The sequence below is a fragment of the Mobula birostris genome, chromosome 12, assembly GCF_030028105.1.
Source record: "Mobula birostris isolate sMobBir1 chromosome 12, sMobBir1.hap1, whole genome shotgun sequence".
NCBI classification, from domain to species: Eukaryota; Metazoa; Chordata; class Chondrichthyes; order Myliobatiformes; family Myliobatidae; genus Mobula; species Mobula birostris.
The window spans coordinates 23,647,046-23,660,832 of NC_092381.1; the positions used below are offsets into that span (position 1 = coordinate 23,647,046).

The 13,787-nt window shown below is 44.6% G+C and overlaps 1 protein-coding gene across 3 annotated transcripts in view; it reads right to left on the minus strand.

Moving 5' to 3' along the window:
• The window catches only part of abca4b (ATP-binding cassette, sub-family A (ABC1), member 4b), a 173,075-nt gene that overhangs the window by 120,280 nt on the left and 39,008 nt on the right, over nt 1–13,787 (minus strand). For all 3 annotated transcript variants that reach the window (XM_072273476.1, XM_072273475.1, XM_072273477.1), the window contains 3 exons: nt 12,210–12,415; nt 6,101–6,277; nt 2,208–2,430 (listed from right to left, as the gene is read on the minus strand). In XM_072273476.1, coding sequence (XP_072129577.1) covers nt 2,208–2,430; nt 6,101–6,277; nt 12,210–12,415 — 606 coding nt within the window. The remainder of the gene's footprint in view (nt 1–2,207; nt 2,431–6,100; nt 6,278–12,209; nt 12,416–13,787) is intronic.

Consider the following 13,787-nt stretch of genomic DNA (forward strand, 5'->3'; position numbering starts at 1 on the left):
CTGGCTCGGTAACTAAAATATTCTCGTGCCCTATCTTAGCCAAACCCCAAGCTTTTTCATTTGAAATGAGTATATTGCAAAAGAAAGGGTAACCTTGAATCTGCAATCTCCTGTAATTAGGAAGATATGCAGTGCTTGTGATAATTGCCTGATCTGGATCTTTCCTTATCCAGCAGCACCTGATTTTTTTTATATCCCAACGAGTTATCTCTGAACTCCCCTTAACCTGGATACCACTAGATCACTGTCCACAACCTAAACTAATCCATTTAGTCTATTAAAGCATTAAAAAGTTACTTTGATTTCCCGATGCAAAAGGACCCAGGAAGTATAAACATGGATAAAGGAAACTCCCTGGTTGAGGCTGTTACCCATACACCCATTGTTTAGAGAGAAGTCTGATGGCAGACTAATTCAAACCAGGCTTCCAAATCAGAGAATGTTAATAGGCTTGTGATACAGGGCACAAATATCCCGTGCCTATGGTCATGCTGATTTCAAAGTCAAAGTAAATTTATTCTCAAAGCATGTATATGTTACCGGAGGCATCTTGGGATTCCTTTTATTCAGGCATTTGCAGGAAAATAAAGAAATACAATAGAATTAATGAAAACTATACATACGTAAAGACTGACAGACAGCCAAATGGAGAATGAAGATAAATTGTGTAAATAAAAAATATACATTGAATATATGTGTTGTAGAGTCCTTGAAAGTGAGTCCATAGGTTGTGGAGTCAGTTCAGAGTTGAGGTGAGTGAAGTTTAAAGTTCGAAGTAAATTTTATTATCAAGTACATATATGTAACCATATACAACCCTGAGATTCATTTTCCTGTGAGGATACTCAATAAATCTATAGAATAATAACCATAACAGAATCATACTTGCCTTCTGGTTAAGATGGCGCTACTGAACATGTGCGACAGCTTTCAGGTAGTCAAAAAGCTAGGAAATCTGACCAAAAACTTCACTAAAAATACCTTTTCTGTGGTAAATTGTGTTAAATTATTGCCATAAACAGTGAAGGGACAAGCAATAGTGAGGTAACATTGGGGGATCAGCAGAGATGGTATGCCGCAGAATCTTTGCAGATGGAGTTCCGATGCCCGTGCAGCTTGCCTGGGCGTGATGTTGGAGCTCTCTGAGCGCTAAAAGGGGAAGTTGGGGCCTGGGCAGAGGAGATCCGGTGCCTGTACAACTGGCCGGGGCGCAAGGTTGGATCGGATCGCTCTGGGTGCCAAACTGATTTGAAGAGCTTGGGAATGGCTTCAGGCTGGGTAATGAAATCTGGGCCCAGGGTGAGTCGTTGGATGGCGTGGTCTAGTGAGAGGCACGATACGCTGCTTAGACAGTTTAAACGCCAGCCCCAGATCAGAAGCGAGAGCCAATTTCGCTCGCCCTCCACAATCTTACTCCTCTGTCTGGGCGCTGGAGCCTTTCGCTTTTGCGTTGTTTGGTTAATTTAAACATTGGCCCAAAAGGACTGAGAAGACAGGGTGTCAGATGGGACGTAAGCAGATTTCATTTGCTCTCCGTGATGGTCATCTCCATGGCACTGTGTCTATGAAGACAGCCGCGGCTGCTGTGCTCCGTGCTCGCTAATATGATAAACTGATAAGTGAGGCTTTGGGCCTACTCTGTGCTGCTCTGGGTCTGAGGACTCGGTTTTGGTTCGGAATGCTGTTGCTCACTTCAACTGTTTGCATGATTTGTGTTTTTTTTTCTTTCTCTTGTGCACCAGACATTGGTCTTTTATTTTAATTTTTCTTCTTTTTTTCCTGAATTGGGTTCTTTCAGGTTTCTACCTGTGAGCAAGCTAATGTCAAGTTTGTATAATTCATACATTCTTTGATAATAAACGTACTTGAATCAATGAAAGACCGCCCAACTAGGGCACTCAACCAGAGGGCAGAAGACAACAAACTGTGCAAATACAAAAGAAGAAATAATAATAATAATAAATAAATAAGCAATAAATATCTATTGCATGAGATGAAGAGTCCTTGAAAGTGAGTCTATCAGTAGTGGGAACATTTCAATGACAGGTAAGTGAAGTTATCCCCTTTGGTTCAAGAGCCTGATAGTTGAGGGTAGGAATTGTGCCTGAACCTGGTGGCATGCGGCCTACCTCCCACTCTTATTCCTGGACTCCTATTCTGAAGGTGAATGCCATGTGCTTGGGTGGTGCTTATCACTGAATTCTTACCATGATCACCACGGTCACCAGCACTGTACTGGTTGCCATCATGAGGAAACTGTCGATGAACCATGTGACCCAATGCACCCAGCTGGTGACTCCCATGATTCTCAGGGTCTCTTTCAGCCTCATCTCCTTTTCAAGAACAATACTCTTCACAGTCATGGAGACGGAGTAGATCCAGGAGAGCACCGTGAACATCGGGAAGCAACGGGTTAGCGCTAGCATGAAGCTTGGGGTGGGGAAGAAGAGTCAACAGGCAGGAGGGGTGGGAAAGGGAATGGGCAGGTATAGCAGATAAATTGCAGCAAAAGTTAAAAGTGTAAGAAGCAAATAAATAACAATTGTGCTAATATCAGGTGACAAGATTTCTGGTTTACATTCCTTCCCCTCACATTGTTGTTGAAGAGTTTCTTCATTACTACAAGAATTACATTCTCAAACACTGTCCTTATCAGTCTTCACACAATAAAACACAAGGAATTCTGCAGATGCTGGAAATCCAGAGCAACTCACACAAAATGCTGATGGAACTCAGCAGGTCAGGCAGCATCTATGGAGGGGAATATAGAGTCGACATTTCAGGCCGAGACCCTTCATCAGGACTGGAAAGGAAAGGGGAGAAAGCCAGAATAAGATGGTGAGGGATGGAAGCTTATTCTGGCTTCCTCCCCTTTCCTTTCCAGTCCTGATGAAGTATGTTGGCCCGAAATGTCGACCTTTTATTCTTCTCCATAGATGCTGCCTGACCTGTTGAGTTTCTCCAGTATTTTGTCTGTGTTAGAGTCTTCGTACAACCCAGGCTCAAACAAAGTGTTTTATTACCTCACCATGGTATATACAATGTCTAGTTTATTAGATGTAAACTGTCACATTTATGATAATTTATGTAAGTTTTACTAAGCAGGGAAATTAAGGGTTATGGGGAAAAGGCAGTTAGGTGGAACTGATCAGCCATGATCTTTTTGACTTATAGGGCAGGCTCAATGGGCCAAATAGCCTACTTCTGCTTCCATTTATTATGTCCTTATAATTAATTCAAACTGAAGTTCATCAACCTGATAGCTTAATTTCATTTCTTTCTCGACAGATACCACTTGATGGCTGAGTCACTTTCTATTTTTATTTCAGGTTTCCAGCACCTGCAGGTGTTTGCTTTTCAAGTTAGACTTCCTGTAAGCTAAACATTAAGAAAATGATCAATTTCTTCTAGATTTTAAGCTCAAGATTGTAAATTTGTGCCCAACAAGCATCACTTGGTGGCTGGTAGTAACTACATACACCGAAGAAGCCTCTTGGCTGAGTGGTGAAACATGTTCTGGACATCACAGCAAGTCCAATTGCCTGGGTTTACCACTGCTTGATATGCATACACAAGGGTGAGCCTACACACTACACACTAGGCCTTTTCACCTCAGTACTGAGCGGAACTTTCAACTGATACTCAATGTTTGTGGTTCATCTCGTTAACTCCTTAATTTTTAGTTGGGACACGTTTAAGATCACGATATATTCTCTGAATCGTAGGTCATGTCTCCAGAAAGCCTCTCGCAGCAGGCCTGGTTGATTTATATTAATAATGGTCAATGACTAACTTTGTGTTGTTTATGGTGAGCAACATGTTGGAAATTTAGGAATTTAAGCCTGAAAATCTTAGGAAGTACTTTATACTTTATTGTCACCAAACAATTGGTACTAGAATGTACAATCATCACAGCGATATTTGATTCTGCGCTTCACACTCCCTGGATTACAAATATTAAATATTAAAAATATTAAGAATAGTTAAAATTAGTAAATATTAAAAATTTAAATTATAAATCATAAATAGAAAATAGAAAAATGGGAAGTAAGGTAGGTGCAAAAAAACCAAAATGCAGGTCTGGATATTTGGAGGGTATGGCCCAGATCCGGGTCAGGATCCGTTCAGTAGTCTTATCACAGTTGGAAAGAAGCTGTTCTCAGATCTGGCTGTACGAGTCTTCAAGCTCCTGAACCTTCTCCCGGAGGGAAGAGGGACAAAAAGTGTGTTGGCTGGGTGGGTCGTGTCCTTGATTATCTTGGCAGCACTGCTCCGACAGCGTGCGGTGTAAAGTGAGTCCACGGACGGAAGATTGGTTTGTGTGATGTGCTGTGCCATGTTCACGATCTCCTGCAGCTTCTTTTGGTCTTGAACAGGACAACTTCCATACCAGGTTGTGATGCACCCCAGAAGAATGCTTTCTACGGTGCATCTATAAAAATTAGTGAGGGTTTTAGGGGACAGGCCAAATTTCTTTAGTTTTCTCAGGAAGTAAAGGCGCTGGTGGGCCTTCTTGGCAGTGAACTCTGCTTGGTTGGACCAAGTCAGGTCATTTGTGCTATTGACCCCAAGGAACTTAAAGCTTTTGACCTGTTCCACTTGCGCACCACCGATGTAAATTGGGTCGTGTGGTCCGCTACTCCTTCTGAAGTCAACAACCAATTCCTTCGTCTTGCTGATATTGAGGGATAGGTTATTGTCTTCGCACCATGCCACCAGGTTCTTAATTTCCTCTCTGTACTCTAACTCACCATTACCCGAGATACGGCCTACAATTGTGGTGTCATCAGCAAACTTATATATTGAGTATTCGCTGAATTATTCTACATGTAATCTAACGTGTAACGTTTCCCCCGAGTAACCCACTCATAGAACATAAAACATTACAGCACAGTACAGGCCCTTCAGCCCACAGTGTTGTGCGATATTTTAACCTACTTTCAAAGGCCCTCTGTTGGTCGAGGTTGACCATGGATGTTGCATCCTGGCTGCCTATGTGATACGCAAGTCAGGGCAGTACGATATGGGGAGCAAGCTGTTGCCCATGTAGCAGACTCCCCCTCTCCACGCAGCTGATGAATCCAAGGGATACGGTTTGGTGACAGCTGCGTTGCAGGGGTTGCCGGTCAGTATTGGGTCATCGTAGGACTGCCTTCGGGCCTCCAGCTCTGGATTTCCCCTCAGGGTTTACCCCTGAAGCTTTTGCCAGGAGTGGGTATATCCGCAAGGCAGTAGAGGGTTGAGATCAGAGTTTTCCTTCTCCAAGATCAGGGGTTCCCAACCTGGGATCCATGGATTCCTTGGTTAATGGTAGAAGTCCATAGCATAAAAAAGGTTGGGAACCCCATACCTGGATGAACTGCCAACCACAGTGACAAGCCCCATCTGCCCGAACCTACTTTAATATCAGTCTAATCGATCTGAGAGTGCAGCTTGTTGGAGGTGTGGTGCTGGGGTAGAGATAGCAGACACTGTACCCTGGTGCGGGGTGCTTAGGGGCAGCGTTGCAGCTGAGGGCCTGCCTCCTGCCAGGCGGCAGTGGAAGGGATCTTCCCTTCAAGCTACCTAGTGGTGGGAGGGGGGGCCCCCAATGAGTCTCAGTATTAGCAACATCCAGAGTTGACCAAAAACCAAGTACTGCAGGCTGAGTTTCTCAATAGTTTCATGTGGTTCTGGATTTCACGGCATCTGTGACATGATCCTGATGCAGTCATTGGTTACTTCCCTTATCCTGACCCCTCGATGTGCACTGGTGAATTTAACAGGCTTTTTCCAGAAGTGTTTTCATCATATGTCTGGAAGAATTGACCTGGCACTTGAAGAAATCACCTTAGTGTTAATTAAATTGGAATTAATGTATTACTTGTACAGTGAACATTGAACATTGCAGCACAGCATAGACCTTACAGCCTACGATGTTGTGCCAACCTTTTAACCTATTTTAAGATCAATCTAACCCGTCCTTCCTACATAGCCCTCCATTTTTCTATCATTCATATCCTATCATCAAACAGTGCTAAAACAAAATCCAAGTTGCTGGAGCTAAATCATCTTCTAAAAAATGGAATTTTAAGAGAATACCAGTTAATAATTCACTCACATGTCATCAACAAAGCAGGGATATGGCATTTGCTGGACATAGATTCCTGATGGGACCTCGGTGCTGGTATGGGTCCTGATAATTCCATGTTCAATCATGTCTTGTAAGTAAGCAAAACCTCCCCAGATATAACGCAAATCCTCGATCGGGTCAGCTCTGGGTCCTGGGTCCCAGTACCTGTGGGAGAGGCAAGCACTGAGTTAACGCAAGATACGGAGCGAATAACGCCCAGTAATGGTGTAAATAAGAAGGGCCCATGCTCGTGAGGTGGAAATATCAGGAATCTCTCCTTTTCACGTGCATGGTCAACACTTGGGACAACCGAGAGGACAGAAGCCACACAGATTGAGGGAGATTGAGAGGAAATGTCAACTGTTTCAAATCAATTGCGGGGACGTGGCAAGAGTGCATGTGGCCAACGGATTGCGCAGTGAATTGATTTGGCCCCCGGCACATGGAGGGCTCTTTCTTTCTCGCGCAGGCATTCAAGGGCGCATGTTTCCATATCGGTGGGTCGGTTCACCATTGCCACACTAAGTTGCCCAGCACGTGCTGTTACTGGCGTGACTCAGTAAAAATATTTGATCATACCACTCCATTGTCATTCTTGCTCAATGTATTCATAGGAAAATGGATTGAGATTCAGCAGGGAGTAGGTCCTGCAAGCCCTTCGAGCCACTTCGCCTGCACATCCTTGGAGTCTGCTTGTCATTAACGTGTTTCAGTGTGTGCATTGATGTAGGTGCATGTGCGTGTTTGTTTCTGTGTGTCTGCTTCTGTCTATGTGTGTGGTGGTTGGGACATGGGTGGCAGTTGGAGATTTCTGGGTCAGAAGCAGAGATCCTTGGATCCTATACGTGTTTGCTGTAATTGAGAGTAACCAGTGTGGTTAAAGCTGAAATTTTATTTGTAATTTTATGGCATCGGATCTACTACAGGTTGACCTTCACTAATCTGGCACCACTGGGACCTGAGGGGTGCCGGATTACTGAAAATGCCGAATTACAGAAGGATCACATTAAGCATAATCAGTGCCGGATTATCAAAAGAACCGGATTACAGGTAGTCGGATTAGTGAAGGTTGACCTGTATTTTATTTATTTATTGCGATACATTCCGGCCCTTTGAGCCCGCTGCCCAGCAACTCCCAATTTAACCCTATCCAATCCAAGGCATAATTTACAATGACCAATTAATCGACAAACTGTTTCATCTTTGGACGATGGAAGGAAACCGGAGCACCCAGAGGAAACACATGGTCATCGAGAGAACGTACAAACTTCTTACAGGCAGCAGCGGGAATTGAACCTGGGTCACCTGCACTGTAAAGCATTGTGCTAACCGCTACGCCACCATGTAGCAGGGCTTTTAGTTGTTCACCACTGGCGGCTGCTGCAGCCTGAAACCCTGGAATTCTTTCCTTTAATTGTACCTCCCACCTTTCCTTCCTCTGATAAGGAGATCACAGAAACTTCTTCCATCCTACTTGATTTTAACTTTTGGAAAATACAGTATGCACTAGTATTGGTCTACATGACCCGATGGCAGATGGGGCTTGCTAACCCTCCTGTGGAACACCTGGGAACACTTACTACATTAAAGATAATCTACAAGTGCAAATTGTTATGAGTATCCTACAGATAAATAGGCAGAAGTTACATACACTTGAGCTGAGAGGGACAAATGACAAGAGGAGTTCAAGCAGTTCATGGATGCTTGAGGTTGAAGGGTATCTTTGTGCTCATTTGAAGGGAACCAATGTGTTGAGAACCAGGGCTTACTGCTTGTGAATCAACCACCAATTCACTTATCCTGTTAATAGATTAACAGAGGGCAATATATTAAGTGTAGCTAAGATACAGACAGGTTAAGCAGATTTCTCTCATTATCACTTGTCGTTGTGAAACAGTGAACTAATTTTTTAATGTTTTGTAGATTATAACCACCTGAGAGGAGTTAGGGAGACACAATGCATTCAGTCACAACATGCTGGAGGAACTCAGCAGGTCGGGCAGCAGCCATGGAAAAGATCGGTCGACGTTTTGGGCCGGAACCCTTCGTCAAGACTGTAGGGGGAAGGGGCAGAGGCCCTATAAAGAAGGTGGGGGGAGGGTGGGAAGGAGAAGGCTGGTAGGTTCCAGGTGAAAAACCAGTAAGGGAAAAGATAAAGGGGTGGGGGAAGGGAGGCAGGGAGGTGATAGACAGGAAAGGTGAAGAAAGAATAGGGGAAAACACAATGGGTAGTAGAAGGAGGCGGATCCAAGAGGGAGGAGGTAGGCAGCTGGGGGAGGGGGCCGAGTGACATAGGGATAGGGGAAGGGAGGGGGAGGGAATTACTGGAAGTTGGAGAATTCAATGTTCATACCAAGGGGCTGGAGACTACCTAGACGGTATATGAGGTGTTGCTCCTCCAACCTGAGTAGTCCTGACGAACGGTTCCGGCCCGAAACGTCGACTGATCTTTTCCACGGATGCTGCCCGACCTGCTGAGTTCCTCCAGCGTGTTGTGAGTGTTGCTTTGACCCCAGCATCTGCAGATTATTTTGTGTTTACAATGTATTCAGTGCCTGAATCGACAGTCACCATTACTGCTGGCCACAAAAGGTTGTTAAGGTTTGGATTTGTGCTGAAGTGCTCTTGTCAGTGATGGGCTGGGGAGCAGGTACAGGAAATTCAAGTCACAGAAGGCAAGAGAGCAAGTGGCACTGGAAGTGGACGAGGCTACAAAACAAAGATGAATGGCTCTGTGGAAGGATTTGTAGATAAAGGAAAAGGATAAATTAAGGGTTAACAAAATCACTACACATGTGGCACGGTGCAAGAGTATGGACCAATTTTGTAGGTGTAGTCAAATCTTTGGTACTTTCCCCAAGTACTCAACCTTCACATATGAATGTAGGTGTCAATTGTTGAGACACAGGCTGGCTATGTAGCAACTCCCACACCCAAGCATGTTTTTTTCTACACTAGTGCATAAATATCCATGTTCCATACAAGAGAGATCATCAACATCTATATGTGCCGTGTCATATGATATGGGTGATCGTGGTCTTTCCATGACCAGGACTGTTCTTAGCAGATTTTTCTTCAGAAGTGGTTTCCCATTGCCTTCTTCTGGGCAGTGTCTTTACAAGATGGGTGACCCCAGCCATTATCAATAATCTTCAGTGATTGCCTGCCTAGCGTCAGTGGTTACATCACAAGGTCTTGTGATATACACCAGTTGCTCATATCACCCTGCTCTCACTGCTTCATGTGACCCTGACCAGGGGGCTAAGCAGGTGCTACACCTAGCCCAAGAGTGACCTGAAGGGTCTCGGCCTGAAACGTCGACTGTACCTCTTCCTAGAGATGCTGCTTGGCCTGCTGCGTTCACCAGCAACTTTGATGTGTGTTCCAAGAGTGACCTGTAGGCTAGCAGAGGGAAAGAGCGCCTTAAACCTCCTTTGGTAGAGACGTATCTTCACCCTGCCACCCAAACCTGATCATTGATTTCAGTGTCCCAGTTATTCCCCTCCCACCTTAACTCTGAAAAATAGGATGATTGCAGTGTTCATCTTTAAGATAACTCATTACACAGGGCATCAAGTATGAAGAGCTTCATGTTATGCCTAGCCCAGCACCAGACCAGATGGTGCATTTACTAATGAATCCATCATTACAACTTCAGCAAATGTTTATAGAACGCAGAATGGTGTAGCATAGTACAGGCGATTTGGCCCACAATGTTGTGCTAACTTTTAACCTACTGCAAGATCCCCCACCCTCTCCATCTGCCCACCACCCGCACACTCCTCCCCACCTCCCTCCTTTTATTCTACTCTTCACTGTCCTCTCCAATCAGATTTCATCTTCTTCAGCCCTTTGTCACTTCTGCCTATCTCCTCCTGGCTCCTGACACCATTGCCACCCTCCTTCAGCTGTCTATCAACCCTCCTCAGCAGGATCCACCTATCACTCTGGCAGCTCTTGCTCCTCCCCCTTGACCCCACCTTTTTAAACCGGCTAACTCCCCCTTTCACCCCCGACCCGATGAAAGGTCTCAACCTGAAACGTCCACTGTCCATTTCTCTCCATAGATGCTGTCTGACCCACCGAGCTCCTCCAGTGCTTTCTGCATTACTACTGGTAATAAAATGCAGTGAGTCAGAAGAGTAAAATTCCTACACTTGGTGCTGAGTCTTTCTGACACCCATGACAGGATGAGACTGTTCAGCTCAGCAGCTTATTCCATTTTAGGTGCGTGTTTATACGGAAGAGGCATTGCAATCTAACCCGGTGCTACTGGAACGGCCTGGGGGGTTGGTTTAGTGAGGGAGTGTCACATCCTGTCGCAAGTGAAGGCAGAGTTTCAATGAAATGGATTGAAACTTGCGTTGGCTCTTTAAAGAGCGGACAAACCTCTCAGTTGGACTATTGCCCAGTCAAAGTGGCTGAGAATATTCACAATCAGCCTTGTATAGGCCCTGGAACAGGGTGGGGTACACACAACATAAAACAATCCACGGTCAGACAGAGGGGAATGACAAGGAAATAGCTACACCAAAGCTCTGCGGAATGATGAGCAGTGGGGATCACTCAACATCTCCCATGGACACTGTGCTTCTATTGTGTGAAACAATCCCCCATTGTGTAAGTGTTACAGTCGTAGGAGAGAATGTGCACTTTTAATTTCAATAACTCAGGCTCATCTGGTTACACTTCATAGCACAGCCAAGTGAAACAATTGGAGGGGAGCCCATTCTGAAACAAGCTGGGTGCCATCGCCAGCCATTTCCAAACTCAATGCTCAAGCAAGTAAGAGGGGCAATTGCTTGCATTGCGGAACTGATGAGGATGGTGAGGCAGAGTCCGTGGGGTTCAACTTCAACCACAGAAAACAATCTCTCTGGCCAACGTTTTTGTTTCCGTGTGTACGACACAATGTTCTTGTCGTGTCCGACAAAGGCAGGAAGCCTGTGTGGGAGAGTTTTTAAAGTGGAAAAGCGTGTGCACTCGGGCAGTTCCACTCTCTTGACTTCGGAAGTCCAGGTCCAGTGGGGTATGAGCAAGCGTCACAAACTGGGGTCGTAACTATGATGTCTTCTGAAGCACAGCAGAACTGTCTTCCTGGCCGTTAGATCTCACTGTTGATCTCATTCGCCCCGTCCGCTGGAGGTGACGGCATGCTGGGCAGGCATGTCTCTATCTCACCGGGGTATCCATTCACTTCTACCACTCTCAGTATTGTGTGGAAGGTCAGTGAGTGGAACACTTGCCCTGATTTTCCACAGAGGCTGCCTGCCCTGCTGAACATGTTCAGCATTTTCTGCCTTACTTTAGGTTTCTCGGACAGGCCGCATTTTGCTTCTGTGCACAGGACACAGTGTTGCTAACAAGAGTGATTGGGGAAATCAGTCAACCTTCCCTCCTGGTAAAGCTATTGAAGACATGGGTCCATGCAATTTAAAATTGACACATACTTTGCTTATCCCGTTCAGACGTAGACTGGAGGAAGGCAGGTCAGATGGACAGCACTTGCAACCTGTGTGATGCCAGCAGGACACTCCACAAACATTTGGCACAGGGAAGGAACTCTACCAATAGGAACATACACACAAATTGCTGGAGGAACTCGGCAGGTCCGTGGACATATGGTAGGAAGGGAAACAGGGAGAAGGCTGGAGACTGGGGCTGAGAGGAAAAGGAATCAGACAGAATGAAATGGCGGAGCAGATGTGCCAAATGTCCTGATTGTGCTTCCATGTCTTATGGGAATGAACATAAAATTACTGAGAGTTTGCAAATAGCTAGTTGGTTTTACTTTGGGATCCTATAGTCCTCTTCATGCATTTAAGGTGAGAGGAGAATGGTTAAGGGGATGTACAGGGCAAGTTTTCTTTAACACAGAGTGATAGGTGCCTGAAAGGAGCCACCAAGGGTAGTAGTGGAAGGACATACAGCAGTGGTGTTTAATAGGTTGTTAGATACATGAATATGCAGGGTGGAGGGACCATGTGCCAACAGAAGGGAGTTGATTTAATTCAGCATCTTGTTCTGCAGAGACATTGTCGGCTGTTCGTGCCTGTTTCTGTGCTCCACTGTTCTACGTTCTACGAATGAAACTGACCTGTCTTTTATTTTATTTGTTCGCTCCACCGCATCAATGTCCATTCGGATTTTATACTTGACATGAGTCGGAAGCTCGTTTGACCACGGATGCAAGTCTGGGAACACTATCCCTGCCCAAAACTTGTTTTCCTCCAGAAGGTAAAGTGCCCTGTGGGTGAGGTGCCCTTCATCCAAATGGCCTTCGAATTTATCCAAGTTTAAACACTGCAAATAATCAAAGAGTTTACCACAAGAGAATGGCTGAGTAAATAGCAGAGTGAGAAGATAACAGCTTATGGTGTCTGTAATTAAATGCTAGAAATGTAAACAGTAATTTATACTTCAATGGACTCTCCCGCACCTGCAGCAAGCAACCACAGATGTCCAGATAACAAAAACTTGTCTTTTGTTGAATTATTGTGTAATGAGCAAGATACTTGAAAGAAGATGTGAAGTTTAGCAAAACAGTACCGGAATACAAGCTTATCTTAACTCTTACTGTTCCATTTGCCTTTCTGAAACCGCCAAAATCTGAAAAGCACTTTGAATTTAAATTGGAAGAGAGGAAAAAGTGCAATAGGTTTCAAACTCACAAAAGATGGGCCCCGGAAAATTATTCTCACAAAAATTGATCAATCCATGCACTTTTAGGGAGAAGAACAGAGGTCACAATCCCTGAATCTTTAAAGCAACAGCTGGATTCCACACTGGGATTCTTTCATATGGATAATTGAAAGTGACCTTATTAGTCTATCCCACCCAGTCTCAAGGCATAAATTCTAGATGCTAAACCACCGAAAGAAAATTAACTTTGAGAAGTACAGGAAGATCTCAAGACAATATCTGCCGTCAAATGATGCATATTTGGTGTTGGGTAATATTATCTCTTTTTCTCAATGAATAATAAAAGAAACACTAACTAGCAATTACTTCTCTTTGATATCTTGATGATGTTTTTAATCTCCTTTGTCAGACGGCTATAACAGCACCAAGACATCTTATCTCCTGAGTGAATGGATTCTGAAGCAAGTGTGGTTGCCAGGGGATGAAGTCAAATCACAGAGCAGATTCAACCTTTATTTTGAAAAACTTCCCAAATATGCTGACAACAGTGATATGTGTCGGTAACAGCCAGATGAGTGCTCCCTATCGCATGAACTAAACCAGCAGCAGCAGCAGTGAAAATGGAACCCAGTGTACTTGAATCTAAGCTTCACTAAATCTTCAGCATCATGGCTAAATAGGTCTTGAGTATTGTAATGGTTTCACAAATACATTGAGGCACGCTGGGTATTGGGATGTGCTGACTGAGAAACTAATAACAGTATGTACTATATATGTACAGCAACTTATATACTTGTGGGGACTACAGGCTCCTGTAGTGGCCGGAATGTTTCTGTCAGTGTTACAATGTCACATGGGTCTTCTGTCCAATAGGATTGCAGCACATCCCGATAGTTGGAAACTCTCAATTATCAATTGAACTGCAATACGAAGGAAACAATTGGCCTCAGCAACACCGACATGCCCTTCTAGACTGCCTTCAATATACTAAAACCGCCAGGACTCTTTGTGGGGGTTTAAGTAGCTGTTGCAC